The 21,130-nt window shown below is 32.8% G+C and overlaps 3 protein-coding genes across 6 annotated transcripts; 2 read left to right on the top strand and 1 right to left on the bottom strand.

Annotated features, from left to right (window-relative positions):
* Positions 1–1,252: 1,252 nt before the first annotated feature.
* LOC113871789 (egg cell-secreted protein 1.1) lies at positions 1,253–1,663 on the bottom strand. The gene has a single exon (XM_027508896.1). It carries the CDS (start codon positions 1,661–1,663, stop codon positions 1,253–1,255), a length of 411 nt encoding a protein of 136 aa, XP_027364697.1.
* Positions 1,664–7,947: 6,284 nt separating this feature from the next.
* On the top strand, positions 7,948–14,515 carry LOC113873576 (cellulose synthase A catalytic subunit 2 [UDP-forming]-like). 3 transcript variants are annotated; one of them, XM_027511745.1, is made up of 14 exons: positions 7,948–8,526; positions 9,227–9,422; positions 9,519–9,757; positions 9,858–9,960; positions 10,076–10,259; positions 10,452–10,718; positions 10,806–11,151; positions 11,259–11,396; positions 11,543–11,668; positions 11,770–11,982; positions 12,085–12,355; positions 12,484–12,680; positions 12,898–13,248; positions 13,684–14,515. In XM_027511745.1, exons 1-14 carry the CDS (start codon positions 8,446–8,448, stop codon positions 14,263–14,265), a joined length of 3,294 nt encoding a protein of 1,097 aa, XP_027367546.1. In that variant the 5' UTR covers positions 7,948–8,445; the 3' UTR covers positions 14,266–14,515. The 3 variants fall into 3 exon arrangements, with proteins under 3 accessions (XP_027367546.1, XP_027367547.1, XP_027367548.1); XM_027511746.1 differs by having other exon boundaries at positions 12,472–12,680; XM_027511747.1 differs by having other exon boundaries at positions 7,948–8,532.
* A 2,961-nt stretch (positions 14,516–17,476) lies between these two features.
* On the top strand, positions 17,477–20,958 carry LOC113871006 (60S ribosomal protein L3-1). 2 transcript variants are annotated; one of them, XM_027507660.1, is made up of 6 exons: positions 17,477–17,523; positions 17,770–17,864; positions 18,144–18,254; positions 18,725–19,029; positions 19,893–20,302; positions 20,432–20,958. In XM_027507660.1, exons 2-6 carry the CDS (start codon positions 17,780–17,782, stop codon positions 20,688–20,690), a joined length of 1,170 nt encoding a protein of 389 aa, XP_027363461.1. In that variant the 5' UTR covers positions 17,477–17,523; positions 17,770–17,779; the 3' UTR covers positions 20,691–20,958. The 2 variants fall into 2 exon arrangements, with proteins under 2 accessions (XP_027363461.1, XP_027363462.1); XM_027507661.1 differs by having other exon boundaries at positions 17,481–17,864; positions 20,432–20,937.
* Positions 20,959–21,130: the final 172 nt, after the last annotated feature.

Raw genomic sequence — 21,130 nt, 5'->3', positions numbered from 1 at the left:
TTAATTTAAATCGATGAATACCAAATAGTGTCTTATGAATTGATTAAATAATTTAAAATAAAAAGCTATTAATATATTTTTATCATATTTTTAATATGTATTTAACTTAATTTTTTAATATCTTAAGAGTGTTAATCAAGATATAAGAATAAAATATTTTCTTAAAAAACGTAAGAGTATATCCGTTTTTATATATTTGAACATAATTTTTAATAAACAAGTATTATTTAATAATTTCTTAAATAGTTTTTAATAAAAAAAGGCAAAAACCCATTTACATTTGCTTAATTTTTATTTATCATCTAGTATGACATCACAGTATTGATCATTAATTTCATGAATCCATAATACACTAAGTTACAAATTAGTGAGAACATCAATTTAGGGTAGAGAGAAGTGGTTCAACCACAACCACAAGGAGAAAGGGGAAAAAGAGAAGCAAGACTTCACTAATGCGACAATCACTAGTGGCGCAGAGGGTAGCAGTGGCTCGTGTGGGACAGAGGACTCATTTTATTTGGAGGGTAAGGGTCAACAAATATTCACGGACGAGCATGTACACAGTGTCCACTGTTAATCCTCAAAAAAACAACGTTGCCTTTTTCTATATTTTTCAAGTTTATAATTAGACTCATGCTAAGGATGTAACCTTGGAGCATGTTGTAGTAGTAATCTCTATTAGAGCTCCACCATCTCATTTTAATTTTTATCATTAGAATCTCTATTTCAACTTGTGATGTAATAATATTGGAGGATTTCAAAATCTTTTCAGACCATGGTTATTCCTTCTTTCTTTCTTTATTATTATTTTTTGGTCTAAAGTTCCTTTTTTTAACTACTTTCCTTTTAATTGTTTCTGGTCTGGGCCGTGATCAATGTGAATGGGCAATATTTGAGGCCTAAACGCTGACAACGCAAACAGTCAATATTCATCTTCACAATGGCCTAGTACTGTATGCTACTTGATCAATTTGTGACAGAGGAGTGAAGTAAGACCACTATTCCTTTGACCAAAAAATAAGAACAGTACTCCGCAAATAATAATTACAGTAATAAAAAAAAAAATCAAAATCTGCAGATGAAAATGGAATAATTAAAAGAAAAGAAACTTCATAATATCCTGAAAAACTAGAGAGATATCTCAGATCAAAATGTTGCTTATCAACAAAGCAGGATATATATCCCATTATTTTTCATATAAATGTATCTTCTATTAACCAAATCAAAGCACAATAGTAGCTCAATTGGTTATTTAAGGAAGCAGTTTAGTTGCATGGTCTTGAATTACAGTAGGTGATGGAGGGGAATGTTGGTGTTGTTGTTGATGATCACAAAAACCCTTCAGAATATCATCCTCTTGAGAGGTGAAGCCAAGAGAGAGAAGCATATCAGGCCAACATTCATGGCCCACAACCCTTATGGCTTGGCAGCAACTTGGACCCAAATATGCCTCACCATTCAGGAAGAACGTTATGACCTCACCAGTGCATGCTTGCAGCTCAAACAATGAGTCCCAGCACTCTGTTGATTCACCATCTAGCTTCAGCCTTGTACCCAAAGTGGAGTACTTTGATCCTGCACTTAATGTGGCACTATTGGATGGTGAAGCAATGGTCAGTGCCAGAAGAATTGTCACACCAAAGAGCTTCTGAATGGAAGCCATTTTTGGGTAAGAATGTTTAGAGTGTAGGGAGATTCTATGTTGAGTTTGCGTTTGGCATATGATCAATGGCCTTATATAGAGATTCCTCAGTGCAAAAGATTAAAATCTTATATTGTAAATTAATGGTTCAATGTAAAGTATTGGTACAAGGAAAGGTCAAGAGACATACGAGACTGAAAACGGCTCATTGAGTAGTGGCTATTTCATAATGCTACGTATTTATTAAACCGTTTTGTTTCTAGTGTATCTTTTTTTTTTTTTTTTGCTTTTGTCCAAAGATCCAAGCCGAACGCAGAGCCAAAAAGAGGCCCAAGGCCTAGAAAAATACAACAGTGGCCAACCCAAAACAACATGCATGTTGACCAAACAAAAAGTCTTCACCTACATGCATGATGGTATTTTTAATGGTGAAACTAATTCATTACTTTTCACCACTCAAAATTTAATTATGACATAGTAATTAGTAATCCGTGATCTAATTCTAACATAGTAAGTGAAAAAAGGCGCTAATTTTTACATTACACTTTTATTTTCTCTTTCAGCTGTCTCTGAAAAAAGGCTCACCACACTATAAAGCCAATCTTCAATGGCTTTAGGCCTCCACAAGGCCCTTGTGTGTTAAACAATACTGTTGTTTTTAATATTTTATCCTTGTAAATAAAAAGTTATTAACGAATTATTAGCAATAGTTAAGAATAAATATTTAAAATATAGATCCTTTATTTTGAAATAATCAAGTTGTAATAGCCACAAAAAAAAACAAACTTGTTGATGTTATTTAAAAACTAAGAAACAAATTATTAACCGATTGACAGATAATAATAAAAAATAATTTATTATTGATATTATATTTAATATTAAAGAAAATTAAAATACAAATATTCATAAATGTTAGTCATCTACTGTAATAATATAGTACGTAATTTATACCTCAACAAAACTGAAAGATAAAAATATATGATTTTAATAAATTATACAATTAATAATTCATTTTAAAAAAAAATTGCTTTAAGCCTATATATCCACTAGGTCAGGCGCATTTACTATTTAGGTATATATACTTAAGGAGGTGTCCATAAAATATTTTACTTAATGTAATAGTCACTACCAATGGACAATTTATAACAATGGTTGCACATGATATTTATTATTACAAACGTGCATTCCTATCAATATAAACATGATATAAAAGTATTAATTAACTTAACTTTTGGATGAAAACTTAACATTATAAATGTTGCAAGCATATATCAAAATCATTTTTATAATATTTTAGGGAATAAAACATAACAGCTATTATCTAAGAAAAGTATCATTCCTAGAAATTATTATTATTAAATGAAATGTTTATTATTATTAACAATGCTTTATTTTAATTTTTAATATAACATCTCCTTAACCATATCTCCATTAAGAAATGTCATGTGGATGATGGCACCATGCCTTAGCGCACCTGTGTGTCTGTGTTCCCTTACGATTCTAAATGGGACCCACAACTAGCCTACGTGTCTCTATATTTTGCATACGTGCAACATGCGATCACCGTAAACAAATACTGTGCTTAATTGCCAATCATTATCTTTTTAATTAATTACTATATCACACAAGCCTCGTCATGTGTGACAGGTGCCCTCAAATATAGGACCTGAATTTTATGTTGCTATTTTAGGATTAAGTTTATTCTCAATTATTATTATTATTATTATTTAAGACATCTTTATTTAAAATATTTTAAATTATATTAAAAGTAAAAGTATTATCTATATACACTTTTTTTTTATAAAAGTCATATATCTAATATTTTACAGATTAAAAAATATTAATGAATAATATTTTTATTTACAATATAATATTTAATATTATAATTTTTAATTTTTTATGAAAAAACTATCATATATAACTTTTCACCGTATGTTCTTGAAAATACATTTAAAAAATCATAAATTAATTAACCATAATAAATGATGATATAAAATCTTGAGGTAACATGAGGTTCATTTCAAGCGTATAAATGTTTTGTTGGTAAAAGCCTTGAAGGCTATTGATTATTTGTTTCTTTTTGGAGTAAACCTGTGAGCAAGATTACCAGATGATGCTTGCCACCATGGAAATTTGGATAATGAGGATTTACCAGAATTTAGATGATTCTGTTCTCTAATTATCACGGTTTCTGTATACTCTGATTAGGTGAGGCCAATTGTTCAACTGCCCATTGATTATTGTGTAAAAATAAACTTAACCATCTTTAATTAGTGTACCATCCTACCTATTTCACCACTTACAATTTGATGGGTTGAGATTAAGTGCATACATAAAATATTTATTGACTTATTAGAAGATCCTAGCTGGGTAGTGCATATAGTGCAATCCTAGACGATGATTTTTCTTCAATTAAAGGTAGAAGATTATTAAATTGACTAAGAAAGGCTTTCAACTGATTCACTCTGAAGATCCAACAACTACACTGTTGTCTTTCAGTGGAAACTTGCTTAGTCTCTTATTCCTCCATGCACTCGAGACTTCCTTGAAAAACAAAGCTAGATGAATTGAGTCGCAAAGAAGAAACCAAAAAGCCAATCTATAGTGTATCACACTCATGGTCTATAGTCCACATACTTTACAATTATTGTTCCTTTGGCTTTTGCTTATTTAAAATCTTTATCTTTCCACCTTTGCCTTTTCTACCAAGAGTTTCAATAAAAACATAGTGAGAGTCACGTTGGTGGAAACTTGCTTTTCATATGCATTGTTGCACATGTATTTAGTATATACACATGAAATTAACTTATTGTTGGGCTTGGGAACAATTATGAAAAGAAACTTATGAGAACATTGAGACAGTTTCTTTTTGTATGCAACAAGTGAGAGTATATTTAAGGTGGGAAGAAAAAAAATTTAAAAAGAGAAGGAACATTGACTGACCCTTTTACTATGCTTCATTTGGAGACATCAAATTTTTACCACATGACTTCAAATTGCTTAGTTTGATAAAATATTCCTTTCTCTATACGATGTAGATTAAAAACAAAAAGAGATCAAAGAAAAGTTCATTTTTTTTGTTACAATCACTGCAAAAATCATAGAACGAATCCAAGTTCAGAGCATACGCTACAATCCAAACAAAATGTCCCGTCATTTCATGAATATAGAAAATTGAAAGAAGAATACTAGTCTATTTCATACACCAGAGTTTACATATCTCCACGAAAGTGACAATACATGTTACTTATATGACATAATTCACTGGTGCCCCATCCCAAAGCTTTGTTCTGTATTTACCACCTAATTAAGAAACGCAATCATAGACTAGGAGAATGTGACCTATCTCAACATTAAAGACTATATGGTCCCCTACTTTGTCTTTTAACCAAACTCACTCAGATAGTTATGTGGATCAAAATAATTACTTTACGTATGTTGCACCAAAAACTTATTAGTTAAGCTATCTAATTAATTGACCAAAAGAAAAGCTATCTACATAGAATACTTCTTTCGTTAATGTATACTATTATAGTATTATGATCACAGATTAGTAGTTAAGTATGTCCAAATTTAGTGGGTGGAAGGTTCACTTAAAGCATTAATATACCTACCCAACCTGATCTCAGCCATCAAAAATGAAGTTTAACTGAAATTAATGCAGGGATCAAATACAATGAGACTTGATTAGTATAGAAGATTTATTGGATCTTTCACAATTTAATACAAAGTTTACCCTGCTCAGGACAGTGGCAATATTGTCAGATACGTTTGGTGCTAATAAATATTGAAGACATTAATAGATGGGTACAATCTGCTATAGGATAATGGAACCATCTAAATTGGCCCACACGCCTAATCCTGTCCAAGGGACGTACCCTTTTGGTTGAAAATATCTGTGAAATTCCTCCTTTGCATTCTCTTGCTTTCCTGAGAAATTATTCATCCTTTTGTAAGAAAGAAAACTTGAGTAATGTTGTGGAATGTCATCTGTGGAAAGAAGGGTATATTTGGACATTTGGTACAGAGGAAGTGATAGAGTTGATTTCTAGCATATTCAGAATCAAAACTGTTGTGTTTATAATGAAACAACTGTCATATGATGTTAAAATAATGCTTTGTCTATTTCTCACTAAAAGATAACAGAGAAATGATCTTGTTTATTGTTGTGGTTGTTCAATTGCTTTCACAGGCTATAGTCAAATCAGAACCGAAACAATATGCAGTTGTTTCCATTATATGTTTCACTCATTCTTTTCTCTCTTTTTTTAAATATTTTTATTGTACATTTCGTGAACAATGTTTTTGTTTTCATTCTCCACGTTGAAGAATTTAGTCATGAAAACAAAATTAATTAGCATGGTTTATGAAACTAATGCTTGAAATAAACTTATGAAAACAATTAAAAGTGGAGAGTACAGAGAGGTTATATTTGATAGGGTAAAATTAAGAACTACAAAAAAACAGAGATATACATTTTTTAATAATGAAAGCAATGCATCTAAATTATTCAACATTATTCAATAATTAAACTAGTTTAATTAAAAAATTTCACTGAAACCACAAATTGTTGACAATAGAAAACTGTCGGCAATAGTAGGTTTATCAAGATGGTGGCAACGTTTACTTTGTTAGGGCAAGCCTTAGTATAAAAATAAGAAAACACCACAAGATTTATTCTAATAATATTTATAATTCCATTTTATGAATTTTCCGCTTGTCTTCTGATCTTCTTTTTCTTTTCTTATATAACTTTGATAATGATTCACGACCTTATCCCTATGAAATATGCAAATTAAGCCAAATCAAAATCAAGCATATACCTTTGTATATATGAAAAATATAAGCATAGACCCAGGTATAATGGAGTTTCATGGTCGAAATTCCGAATTTGTAGGGGCATTGAACCAATTCTAAGTTCTATCCTACTGTATTTAAACACTAAAATCATGATCTTACCTTTATTTAATATATGTAATCGGTAACATCCCACGAAGATAGAGCATATTAATGTTCTCTAAACAGCACCTTCTAAAAAAGACATTTTATATTCTTTTACAAGTAAAATAACTATCATCATTAATATTATATTAAATATATATAATAAATAATGGGAATTAGTAGTTCATTATAAAAATATATAATTATCTTTTAAATTTTAAAATATTAAAACAACCACAATAAAAAAATATAAAATATTATTTTAAGTTTATGAATATAGACACCTAAAAAATCATTAATAATAAAATCTCAAAAGCCAACGAATAGAATTTAATCCAAATAACCAACTTACAAAACCAATCGCATGCAACTAATATAGTTAGAAAGAAACATCTACATTATTAATATGAATCAAACAAACCTTATAAGAGAATTACAAGGAACATGTTTACCATTATTTTATCAAGGTCTCAACATAGGCATAAAAACTGAAACAGTCGTGATAATTTCACATTGTTTTTGTCTGCTCATGTAAGGTAAGGTTTAAATGAGATTTAACATCACATGAAGCACCTATTGTCCTTTTCATCGCTTGGCTACAATGCTTATTAATATGTCTAAAGGCTACACGATCATATGCTGTAAACGTATACTTTTTTTTTAACCTATGCTTTCGTATTTAAAGACCATTTGAATTTATCGGGAGATTTTGCAAATCTCTTGGTCCCACCGGCACGAGCCGCACGTGATATTTTCTCCCGCTCTTTAGCAGCTGCCCACCAAAAAGATAAATAAATAATCACTAATAAACAAATGTTAATAACACAATATTTTTAATTTTACTAGATAAAATTTATTAAAAATTACTAAAATACTTAAGAGTATAAAAAAAAAAAGAAACATAAATAATTTTTATAATTTAAGTGTCGAAATATAATATAAAAGAAAACCTAGCCACCGTTATTAAGTAAAAAAACTACTGGTACTCTCGTACTCATGCTATTGTTGCCGGGTGGGTTCCACCGTCAACGTCGCCATCAACCAATCATGGGACCCGCCAAAAGTTCCTAACCTAAACCCCCCAGTTTTATGGGTGTTAACCGTTAAGACTTGACACATAGTACAGTTACACTTTTATTTATTTATTAAAATAATGTTATAATTATACTATAGTATATTATGATATTTTAGGTATTAGCATAAGCAATTAAGCATACCCTTATGTACCCAATTACTACAATTTTTAGCAAAATGGATCCAATCACTACACAGACAAACGCACTGACACAAACGCAGAGGGTGTCACACGCACACTATTTATATCCCATCCTTCCTTGTCTCTCTCCGTTCGTGTCTCGGTTACACGTTGAGTTGCCCACCTTTTTTCTCACGGACATTTTTTTACCTTATTTTTTGTTGTTGCAAGTTGCAGTGTCTGTCATAGAGCTACCCTTGCTCTTTCTTTCCCTTTTACTACGTTTTTTACAGCGAGACTCCATATCTTAGAAGACTTGGTTTCTCAAGAAAAGAATCATTCGTTCTTTTGTTCATTCATTATACTACCCACCAAAGGAAATCACTTTCTTAGTTCATCTTCTAGCTTTAACTACATCCTCCAATGCCCCCACGCCTTTAAATTTCTAAGCTTGCTTCTCACTCTGTGTGTGTCATTGTTTAGGTACTATGTATAATAGGAGTGTGGGCGGGTGGTGTTCCCTGTGAATGTGATAGGGTGTGTGTTTCAATGTAAAGCTGTGTTCTTTGTGGCCTGGTGGGGATGCAAGAGGTAGAAAAGGGGTGTCTTTGAAGCGGGTTTCTCGTATTTTTTAAGATTCGGGTGCTGGTGGTGAGCGGTGGTTTCAATGGATACCAAGGGTCGATTGGTTGCAGGGTCACATAACAGGAATGAGTTTGTTCTTATCAATGCCGATGAGACTGCTAGAGTGAGTGTGGCCTCTTCACCTTTCCTGTGTTACTTTGCTGCTTTCTCAAGTTCTTTGAAGAACTTGCAGCTTCATAGCCTTCAAAATCTTTCATTGCTACTTATTTTCTTTGATGGAAGAGGAAAAAGAAAGAAAAGAAAACACTTGTTTTTCTTTCTCATGGATTTCCATGCATTGAATTCACGACACAGTTTGCTTCTTTTGCATCTGATTACTTTATTTCATTCTTGAGGACACTACGTAGTACCTGCATACGAGTTTTCTGTTGTTTTCTTGAAAGTAGTTTCTGAAAATGTTTTCTTCTTATCACAGTGGCAGTTTTTCACAAAGCAGTAAGTGTACTAGTCGGATTTTTTTATCCTCTCTTTTTTCATAGATATTCTGGGAATCATCCCTTTTCTTTTTAGTTCTTCTCCAGCTTCATGGTGAAAGAAACAGGCAAAAATGTTTCATCCAATTGGGTATCTGAGAGTCAACTGGGTCCTTTTTTCTCCCTTTGTTTCTCGCTCTTCTGTTCTTGTACTCTCTTTCAATTTCAGGCCCCGTAATTAACTGCTTCAAGGCTTCCCACTTTGATGCTGCATATTTTCTGCCGTGAAAATCCTGTGCACCTTCCATCTTCTGTTACTGTTAGTGTACTCTAGTCCCCAATTTTCATGATCTGGTGGAGGTTAACATTGCTCATGCATATTATTTGCAGGTGAACGATGTTACAGAATTGAGTGGTCAAATTTGCCAGATCTGTGGGGATGAGATAGAGGTTACAGTGGATGGTGAACCATTTGTTGCTTGCAATGAATGTGCATTCCCTGTGTGCAGACCTTGCTATGAGTATGAAAGAAGAGAGGGAAACCAGGCTTGTCCTCAGTGCAAAACCAGATACAAGCGCATAAAGGGTGTGTCTTCAATTCAAAAAGCTTTTACTTTGTTTTCATTCAATAAATACAATAACCTATGGACATATATTTGACTAACAATGAAACCAACTTCAGGAAGTCCTAGAGTTGAGGGCGATGAAGAAGAAGAGGACACTGATGATTTGGATAATGAGTTTGACATTGGAAGCAACGTGAGGAGTGACCCTCATCACATTGCTGAGGCCTTGATCTCTTCTACTCGCTTCAACATTGTCCGTGGGTCTCAGATGACTGCTCCAGGGATTACCACACCGTCAGAGTTTGATGCAGCTTCTGTGGCTGCTGATATTCCCCTCCTGACTTATGATCACGAGGTTAGTTGATTTTTCAATTCTCATGCTTGTTCTTGCCTAGTTTCCTTGGTTATCAAATTTCTGGCATTTGGTTGTCTAATTATGGTTTTTGTCAATGAAGGATGTTGGGATTTCTGCTGATAAACATGCTCTAATCATTCCCCCATGCATGCCTCGTGGGAAACGGGTTCATCCTATGCCTTTTCCTGATTCATCTGTTCCGGGTAAGTTGTTTTATTTTTTGCTTTGGTTTGCATGTCCACAATGTTTTATGTTATGTGCCTTATTATAGGCTGTTTTATATTCAAATTTTGACAATCAATGCTGGCGGTGATACAGTTCAACCCAGACCCATGGATCCTAAAAAAGATTTAGCGGTTTATGGATATGGAAGTGTTGCATGGAAGGAACGAATGGAGGAGTGGAAGAAAAAGCAGAGTGGAAAAATTGAGGTGGTTAAGCATGAAGTGGATAACGATGATGGGAAAAATGGTGATGAGCTTGATGACCCTGATTTGCCAAAGTAGGTGCTAATGCGATTATTTAATTCTTATCATTGCTAAGCTATAAGCTAATATTGCTCCTATTTTTTTATTATTCTAAGAGCTTAAACCTTTTAGATTAGTTAATGCTGCAACTGAAAATGCATCAATTGATATCATATCCTTTCCTTTTGTTTGGTTTATGAATATTTGACTTGAACCTGTGTTAACAGAATGGATGAAGGAAGGCAACCGCTATGGAGGAAGTTGCCAATTAGTCCAAGCAAGATAAACCCATATCGAATTATAATAGTACTTCGGATTGCTATTCTTGGCCTCTTTTTTCATTATAGAATTCTCCATCCAGTAAATGATGCATATGCATTATGGCTGACATCAGTAATATGTGAAATCTGGTTTGCTGTGTCATGGATATTGGATCAGTTCCCAAAATGGTGTCCAATTGAGAGAGAAACCTACCTTGATCGTTTGTCACTGAGGTATGTTCCCTTCTGCGATGCCTTGGAATTTTTTTGCTTAATTATTCAATAAACAATAGTTAAATCTTTAGACAACTTAACTAACAGGTACGAGAAAGAAGGAAGGCCATCTGAATTAGCTGATATAGACATATTTGTTAGTACAGTGGATCCTATGAAAGAACCTCCACTTATAACTGCAAACACAGTTCTGTCGATTCTTGCTGTGGATTATCCAGTGGATAAAGTTGCATGCTATGTCTCAGATGATGGTGCAGCTATGCTTACATTTGAAGCCCTTTCAGAGACTTCCGAGTTTGCAAGAAAGTGGGTTCCATTCTGTAAGAAGTTTAGCATTGAACCTCGGGCTCCTGAGTGGTACTTTGCTCAGAAGGTTGACTATCTGAAAGACAAAGTGGATGCAACTTTTATCAGGGAGCGTCGTGCTATTAAGGTTTGAACTTTGAACCTGTTCTCATTATGGTTTTGTTTCACTTTGTGGACATCATCTTAAAGCCAATGATAAATTGTATTTGTTGTTTCAATGTTGTTTGTTGGCAGAGGGAATATGAAGAGTTCAAAGTGCGGATTAATGCGTTGGTTGCAATGGCACAGAAGGTTCCTGAGGATGGTTGGACAATGCAAGATGGGACTCCATGGCCTGGAAATAATGTAAGAGATCATCCTGGAATGATTCAGGTGAGTACTATAACTATTTTTAGTTGTTCAATCAATGGAATTGTTACTATTATGTGAAGATATTGTGATAGTATTTTGGTCTGAAGTCTAGATTGTGAAAATGCTGTATTAGTTTGGATAAGTTCAACTTTGATGCACTTGTACAGGTTTTCCTTGGTCAAAATGGTGTTCGTGACCTTGAAGGGAATGAGTTGCCTCGTCTTGTCTATGTGTCACGTGAGAAAAGGCCTGGATTTGAACACCACAAAAAAGCTGGTGCTATGAATGCATTGGTAAAGTATCTCCTCTCTTACACACATAAAATTTTGAGAGTTCTTGAGTGTTTTTTATTTTCCTGACCAATTTTTATGATATTGGTTGATTAATTGTGAAGGTGCGAGTTTCAGCAATCATATCCAATGCTCCTTACCTACTGAATGTTGATTGTGATCACTACATAAACAACAGTAAAGCACTTCGTGAGGCCATGTGCTTCATGATGGATCCTACGTCCGGGAAAAAAATATGCTATGTACAGTTTCCGCAAAGATTTGATGGGATTGATCGTCATGATAGATACTCAAATCGCAATGTTGTATTCTTTGATGTAAGTAAGAATATATTATTGATATGGGCTTACATGTACTTGTATGTGTTGTGCTTACTGCTTTGGAGGAAAAGCTAATCTATGTTTCAATATATTATATAGATCAACATGAAAGGTTTAGATGGCATCCAAGGACCAATATATGTGGGAACTGGGTGTGTCTTCAGGAGGCAAGCACTCTATGGATATGATGCCCCTGCTAAGAAAAAACCGCCAAGGAAGACATGTAACTGTTGGCCCAAATGGTGCTGCCTGTGTTGTGGATCTAGGAACAAGAACAGGAAAGTGAAGTCAGGTCCAAGAAAGAAGATAAAAAACAAGGATGCTACAAAGCAAATACATGCATTAGAAAATATTGAAGAGGGAATTGAAGGTACAAGATTCCTCAAATTGGCAATGCATTTTTGTGTCACTATTATAACAAAATGTTGCATACTTCAATTTTCTTGGCTTGCTAGGGAGACTTATTTATTTGTGTTCCTCTTGAAATCCCAATCTCAGGAATAGACAGTGAGAAGTCATGGTTAATGTCACAACTAAAATTTGAGAAAAAATTTGGGCAATCACCCGTTTTCATAGCTTCAACGCTTATGGAAGATGGGAGCATTCCAAAAGGAGCAACTTATGCATCACTCTTGAAGGAGGCCATCCATGTCATCAGTTGTGGTTATGAAGATAAGACAGAATGGGGTAAAGAGGTATGATACGACACATCTCTTGGCTCTTTGATAGGACTGAAAGCGGCTTGACTCACTGTGATTGGAATCCGACTTCCTTGTGACCCGCTTACTTGTGCTTATGTTGTATCTCTTCCTCTTTGCTAACTCCGCCTGTACAGTTAGCCCTAAATTAAGTTAGAGTTTATTACATGTATGCATCTCTATATAACTCTGCTAACTTCCAATTATCTTTCAGGTTGGATGGATATATGGTTCTGTTACAGAAGATATATTAACAGGTTTCAAGATGCACTGTCATGGGTGGCGATCTGTGTACTGCATGCCTAAAAGGCCTGCTTTTAAGGGTTCAGCTCCTATAAATCTTTCAGATCGTCTGCATCAAGTTCTTCGTTGGGCACTTGGATCTGTTGAGATCTTGTTGAGTAAGCATTGCCCTATATGGTATGGATATGGTTGTGGTTTGAAATGGCTAGAGCGCTTTTCTTACATAAACTCGGTCGTTTACCCTTTGACATCACTTCCCTTAATCGCCTATTGCACCTTGCCAGCTGTCTGTCTTCTCACTGGAAAGTTCATAGTTCCTGAGGTAGGATCAAGTCACTTATTGTTTGTATTTGTATTTGATGGCATGAAGTGAATGTTGATTTACCATATAAGGCTATGTCTGATTGCTGGAAAGGGATGGAATGAAATGATAGTAGTGCGTGTTTAGAAAGCTTGTAAATGTAGATTCAACACAGAAGCTACAACTAGTAGCATTTAAGTAAACGTGGAATCATATGTCTTCTAATGTGAAATCAAACATGCTATAGTTGTCAATGTTTAGATTGTCTAAAAAACCCAAGGTAAAGTAATTTTATTATGTTCCATTCCATATCATTCGACCTCTCGTTACATATCCAAACAGTGTCTTTAGATTAATGCAGCTTTTTTATTCTAGGAATTCATAAGCATAACATATTAAAATGTTGTGTTGCATGGTGTGGTGCTTTAAGCTAATGCTTCAGTTTCTTGTCAACAGATTAGCAACTATGCTAGTATTGTTTTCATGGCACTCTTCATCTCTATAGCCGCAACTGGCATCCTGGAAATGCAATGGGGAGGTGTTGGCATACATGACTGGTGGAGGAATGAGCAGTTCTGGGTCATCGGTGGAGCCTCTTCACACCTCTTTGCTCTCTTTCAAGGTTTGCTCAAGGTTCTGGCAGGAGTTAACACAAACTTCACCGTCACATCCAAAGCTGCTGATGATGGAGAATTTGCTGAACTCTACCTTTTCAAGTGGACATCATTGTTGATCCCTCCTTTGACCTTACTTATCATAAACATAATTGGAGTTGTTGTAGGTGTTTCAGATGCAATAAACAATGGCTATGATTCATGGGGTCCCCTTTTTGGTAAGCTGTTTTTTGCTCTTTGGGTCATTCTCCATCTTTACCCATTCCTCAAGGGAGTTATGGGAAAACAAGAAGGTGTTCCTACCATAATTTTGGTTTGGGCTATTCTTCTGGCTTCAATCTTTTCTCTTCTATGGGTTAGGATTAACCCATTTTTGTCAAAAGGTGACATTGTGTTGGAACTTTGTGGGTTGAATTGTGACTAGGAAATGCAAGTCCTAGATGGTTAGATACATATTTTTATGCAGAAAATGACTGCAATATGCACAAATTTTGGTCTAAGACATTCGTGCATGCAATAGAGTGCTTGGTGATAGTCACCGGAGCCAAAAGGGCAATTGTAGCAGGCGTGTGTAGATACAAAGGACTATGATCTGACACATTTCACATTTGTTTTTAGAGCTTCATTATTCTTTGTTATACTTGTGTATTCAGAAGATTGAATCCGAGATTAGTAAGGTGGTTGTAATTTATAATTTCCCTATGAATAAAGTATCTCATTTGTAATAATAAATATTTCCATGTGTTTGAATTCGAAATAGAGAAATGGGATCTGCAGTGGTTTTGTTCTCACTCTGTTCCATTAATAATTTTAAGTAATTTTTATGACACTCCCTTTACTGTCCTTAAAATACCATTTGGATGGGTTGAAAACTTGAAATGGAGAATCAAAATAAATTATTTAGAGCGTGTTTGTTTTATCTTTTGAAAACTGTTTTCAGTTTTTTTAAAAAAATTGTAATACAAATTCATATTATACTTTATTTTTAAAAACTTAAAACAGTTTTTAAAAGAGATATCAAATCTATTCTCTTTTTTTTCTTGAACAATTTTTTTTTCAATATTCATAGATTTTCAAAGTTATAAAGTGTAACTTTTTAAAAATATTTTATATTTTAAAGATAAAAACATGTGTATTTTTATTTAATATTTTATAGGATGATAAAAATATTATAAAAATATATATATATCAAAAGATATAACAAAGCTTTTTTTTGTTAATTTAAATGACAAAAAAATAATTTTTTATCATGTTTTTTATTATGAATCTGTGAACACCAATATAAGTACAAGGTGTATAATATAATGCATGAATGTGATATTTTTTTAAAAAAAATAATTAGGCTATAGGTATGATAGTTTCTATTGAGTACAATATAAAATATTTATAAATTTTTATATTTTGTTAATATAATTTATTTTTGGATTAGTTTACTGACACTACTATATTATTTGTCGTTAATATTTTCAAAAAATTATTAAAAAGGCATGATAGTTGTCAAATTTAAATAAAAGTGTATAGTCAAACTATGAAAATAAAGTGCATTGCAGATGCTTTAATGGTCGGCTATAACAAAATTCGTGTGGAAACAAAGCTTTCGGAAATCATCACCATGGGAGCTTTTCTATATGAGCTGCATAATTAAATGTCTGCACTTTATTTATTTTCTTTCCTAAAAGTATTTGGAGTGGTGCTTATCTCGTGAAAAGGGAGTTCAATATCAAAACTAAATCTACCTCTCGTGAAAGCAGGAATTCATTTGATTGTAAGATCATCATTGTCTTATAAGACTACTGATAATAATAAGAAAGTTATTCTTCTATTTTTATTTTGATTTAATTTTTTTATTATTTTATTTTTTTAATTATATTTCTGTTAAATGTTTTTAATTTTAAGTTTAATTGTAATTATGATGCTTTAGTTTGATATTTATTCTATTATAGTTTTCCACTTTTTTATTTTGCAGTTAGTTTTCTAACTTTGGTACATGTTGAATTTTAGTATCTTAATTTGTCATTGTGCGATTTTGGTTGACACTTGTGTAATTTTGATCCTTTAAAAAAAAAATTGTATTAACATGTCATTTATTTTTTAATGGAATAATGAGTTTTATTTTGTTATTTGATTTCATGCTCAAATGTTTTTTGTTTCTTTTTATTTCTCTTATATTTTCTAATGAAATTATCTCAATTTTTTTTCCTTCCTTAGACATATAAGCTTGCCAACATAATTAACATACACACGTCAATATATTTAGCTACAAAATGATTATAATTAAAGACAATTTTATTAACTTTTGTTAAATTTTGGATGGCATGTTAATGTTAATAAATACAAAATAGAAAAAAGGAAACAACAATTATAAATATGGGACAAAAGTAAAAAAATAGTAACAAATTTAGAAAAACTAAAATGATGTAATTTCAAATTAAATGCCATTGTCAAACAGGTGCTAAATTGAAAAAGTCTAAATTTGAACGACGGAAGTTAGTAAGTGAAAAGTAGTCTAATATTATTTAAACAAAATTTTTAATTTGAGTATTTGTTTATGCAAAATATTTTCAGTGATAGACTAATCTACCACGTTCAAGTGCACGATCCGAGTTAAATTTAAATTAAATTATAGGAGAAAAAATCAAATTAAGGATAGCAAAATTATAATTAAACTTCAATATTATTAATCATTATTTTTATTTTCTTAATTATTATTATTATTATTATCGTTATTGTTTTTTTCTTATGATTAGGTGATGTAATTAACATAATTAATGTAATATAACTTATTTAATTAATATTTAAAGGACTAAAATAAAGCAAATAAAAGACCATAAAAAAATGCATAGGGTTATTTTAATTTGAACAAAATTACTTTTAATAGAGAAATGTAGTTAAAAGAAAAAATAAATCAAATAAAAACAATAAATAAAGTAAAAAAAAACAATATACTAATTTTTCTAATAATAAAATACCTCATGCATGAAAGAAAAATATTAATTTAAATTTTTATGATTAAATTTAAGCAATTAAAAATGATAAGTTTTTAAAATTTATCACTTTTAGAATATAAAAGTAAAATAAATATAATTTTTAAATCAAAATATTTTAGATTAGTCACAAAATTAGTACATTAAATATGTATTTAGCGCAAAAAATAATTATTTAAAATAATAATTTATGTCATTAATTTAACAATAAAGTTTATTTTAATAAATTGAAAATAGATTGTTTTGATAAATTATAATAAAAAATTTATTACGGGAATTATAAAATATTTTTATAAATTATCTATAAATTTTTTGAATAAGATTTAAATGTGATTTATGAAAGAGAGTGGTTGTAACATGTTTTTTTAAATGATACATTTTTAAAATTTTTATTAAATGATTTTTATTTTTAATATTTTTTGTTAATTTTTTTGGATGAAAAACTGAATAATTTAAAACAAGTAATTCATTTTACCCAACGAAAATGTATTTATAATAACAGTAATAATAAATAACTTAAAGAATTTTTTGTCCAATATTTTTTGTTGTGGTGACAGGATGGGCTTTTGTGAGAATGATCCAACATGTGGCCCATAAAATAGAAAAAGAAAAGGCCTACTCTATAAAAGGCACAGAAGAGTTAGGGTTTTAGGTCAGTGCTTCTCCACTCACAACTTCACTCGCGGCAGCCACCTCAGGTTCTCCTTTTCTCCCTTCTGCAATCTCACATTCTCATTTTTCCTACCATTATTTTCATTATCTTTTCACATTTATTCGTTGATTTCACTCTCCATTTCTCTATTCGTTGTTCTCACGTAGTATTTTGCATTTCCGAACCTGAATGCGTTAATAATTGCAATAACGAAAGCGATTTGTTTTCTAACTTCTTTTGTTCTTATTTATTGGATAGATTACTCACTTTTTCTTATGTTTTTCTTTTTAAGGAGGAGAAGGATGTCTCACAGGAAGTTCGAACACCCAAGGCACGGTTCACTGGGATTTCTCCCTAGGAAGCGTGCTGCTCGTCACAGAGGAAAAGGTTAGTATTACTTATATGTTATCTTTTGTTCTTTCAGTTGTCGTGTATTGGTGTTATGCATTTGCACAGCAAAATTTGGAGGTTGTTATGTGAAAAACGATTTTGTTGAGGCGATCCAATAATATATTGCCTTTATGTTGGTTATTATGTTTATTGTGACTGTTGTACTTACTACATTCATGCCTGAAGCCTTATGTAAATGTTTTGTTCATTACTTTTTGAATGGGTTGTTTGTCCTATCAATTATAACTTGTTATTGTGTAAATTTTGCTCGTGCAGTGAAGGCATTCCCCAAGGATGACCCAACCAAGGCACCCAAGCTCACTGCATTCTTGGGTTACAAGGCTGGTATGACTCACATTGTTCGTGAGGTCGAGAAGCCGGGATCAAGTGAGTCCTAATCTCAATAAACATTATTTTTTTATTACTTGGATACGTTAGCTTGTCAACCTTGTTTTTTACTCAGCTGCTTACTTGGTCAACAATCGCAGGAATGTTATTGGTGTTATTTGTTTTTCCAATTGTTTCTGCCATAATGTTTCCCAGGTTTTTCATTTTTCAAACCAGTTGTTTCTCTTCAAATTATCACAGTGAATTGATGATTATTGAGATCATGTTTTTTGACATACACAGTTAATTTCTGCGCCCTTCTGGAATTGCCTCACTGCAATAAAATTTAGTTTTTGTTATGTATTTTGGCTCCGTTAAAATCCATGCTTTCATCCAATTTTAGGTTTGAAATTTATAATGCTAATGATATATTGCATTCAGTTACTGTTAGATGATACATTTTATACATGTTTCATCAGAAATGTTCATGATTATGGTATGTTTTATCTAATTTTGTATTTTTTTATCAGAACTTCACAAGAAGGAGACTTGCGAGCCTGTTACAATTATTGAGACCCCTCCAATGGTTATAGTTGGTGTTGTGGGTTATGTGAAAACTCCTCGCGGTCTGCGCACTTTGAACACTGTATGGACTCAGCATTTGAGTGAGGAAATCAAGAGAAGGTTCTACAAGAACTGGTGCAAGTCCAAGAAGAAGGCTTTCACCAAATACTCAAAGCAGTATGAAACAGAAGAAGGGAAGAAAAATATTGAGGCACAGCTTGAGAAATTGAAGAAGTATGCTACTGTTGTCCGTGTTTTGGCTCACACTCAGGTACTGTTCCCTTGTTAAAATTGTTTGCATAAGTTTTTGTATCCATCTTCATTTCATATGTGATAGCAATTCATTCTAGATTTTGTTTGTATGTGGCATTATCTTCCTGCCATTCACCTTTTTATGTGTCCTGTTTTTTTATGAGATGAGAATGATGAAATTCTTGTGCTAACGCAGCACCACAGAATCAGGTGCTATGAGCGGCACTTTCCACACGAGATTTCTGACTCCTATTGTTTCTAACATCTCAAGAAAATTTGTGCCTAAAAGAAATTGTGATTATTGGCTCAAGCAATTCTTGACACTTGTCTGACATTAGCTGGCCACTCTCCATTAAATGTCCAGTTACAATTGTTTTGTCAGTGCAAGACACTAGCCAATGCTACCATATGGTTTGGACACTTGAGTAGAAGTACTTCATTATATATGGGCAAAACCAAGATTATGAAAATTTATTTTTTTTAAACTTTTAGAAAAGTTAGCTTAAAATCAAGATGTACTGCTTCTTACATTTTTCTTAAGGCTCATTATTGTTGAGAATAGGTTGAGATTTAGCACGTTGGTTTGAGAAGGTGAATATACCTTGGTTGAATTATACTATCTTCTTGTTTCTGTAATTTGAGCTACAAGACCAATGTTTAAACTGTAATACAATGGCTTGTAATATTTTATGCGAGGCTTATTATTATATTAGGATATATCGATATATACACATACATATGTGCTTTGTCATTTCTGACATTTGTGTTGAAAGTCTATGCTTCATAGCTTCTATGTGGTGGGTTGAATTCCATATTTTCCAATCATCATGACTTTTTTTCTTACTTTTCTAACATAATACTTTTTCTGTCTTAATCTTACAGATCAGGAAAATGAAGGGGTTGAAACAAAAGAAAGCCCATATCATGGAAATTCAGGTTAATGGTGGGACTATTGCTCAGAAGGTGGACTTTGCATACAGTTTCTTTGAGAAGCAGGTTCCTATTGATGCTGTGTTCCAGAAGGATGAGATGATTGATATCATAGGGGTGACCAAGGGTAAGGGTTATGAAGGTGTTGTCACCCGTTGGGGTGTTACCCGCCTTCCCCGTAAGACTCACAGGGGTTTGAGGAAGGTGGCATGTATTGGTGCCTGGCATCCTGCTAGAGTTTCCTTCACTGTTGCCAGGGCTGGTCAAAATGGATACCACCACAGAACTGAGTTGAACAAGAAGATCTACAAGCTTGGCAAAGGTGGAGATGAGTCTCACACTGCTATTACTGAGTTCGATAGGTGGGTTATTGTTTTTTATCAATAATTGTGGCGTGCAATGGATTGTTGGATAGAAAGAAATAATTTGGTCATTTAAGTACACGAATATGTATGTTAAACTAAACTTATTTTATTTGTTTTCTGAGCCAGGACTGAGAAAGACATTACACCAATGGGTGGTTTCCCACACTATGGTGTTGTGAAGGATGATTATCTCATGGTCAAGGGATGCTGTGTTGGTCCCAAGAAGAGGGTTCTTACATTGCGCCAATCCCTGCTGAAGCAGACTTCTCGTGTTGCACTGGAGGAGATCAAACTCAAGTTCATTGACACCTCTTCAAAGTTTGGGCATGGCCGCTTCCAGACAACACAAGAGAAGCAAAAGTTCTATGGACGCCTCAAAGCATAATTATGCGAATTGGATTGAAGTGCTGGAACGTACTTTTAGAATTATATTCCGTTACCCATCTGTTTTAAACTTTGTAGTGTTTCCGTTTGACGTTATGGATCCATCCTTGGTTAGTGAGTTTTTCCCCTATAATTGTGCCAACTTTTGTTTCAAGGAAGATTGATGGTGGTGTCTCAACTTCAAATTTTGTTTATGATTTGTACCTTTTTTTTATGATTTTATATTTTCTGTTTTTAAGGAATTAACGTTATGATCTGATATTTCGTTGAAACTAGCCACGGGAAGCCGGTTAAAAATTATGAAGTCCTTTCCTAAAATGGAGGAGTATTTTATATTCAGGGATTAATAGTTTATTTAAAAAAGATAAATAGGATATTAAATAAAACACTTAAAAAGAGGGCATACGATGTATCTACAATTTTAGGAGTATTGTAATAAGC

The sequence above is a fragment of the Abrus precatorius genome, unplaced genomic scaffold, assembly GCF_003935025.1.
Source record: "Abrus precatorius isolate BTA unplaced genomic scaffold, Abrus_2018 Scaffold7, whole genome shotgun sequence".
NCBI classification, from domain to species: Eukaryota; Viridiplantae; Streptophyta; class Magnoliopsida; order Fabales; family Fabaceae; genus Abrus; species Abrus precatorius.
The sequence above is the reverse complement of the archived record's forward strand: the minus strand, read 5'-3'. Positions and strand labels throughout refer to the sequence as shown.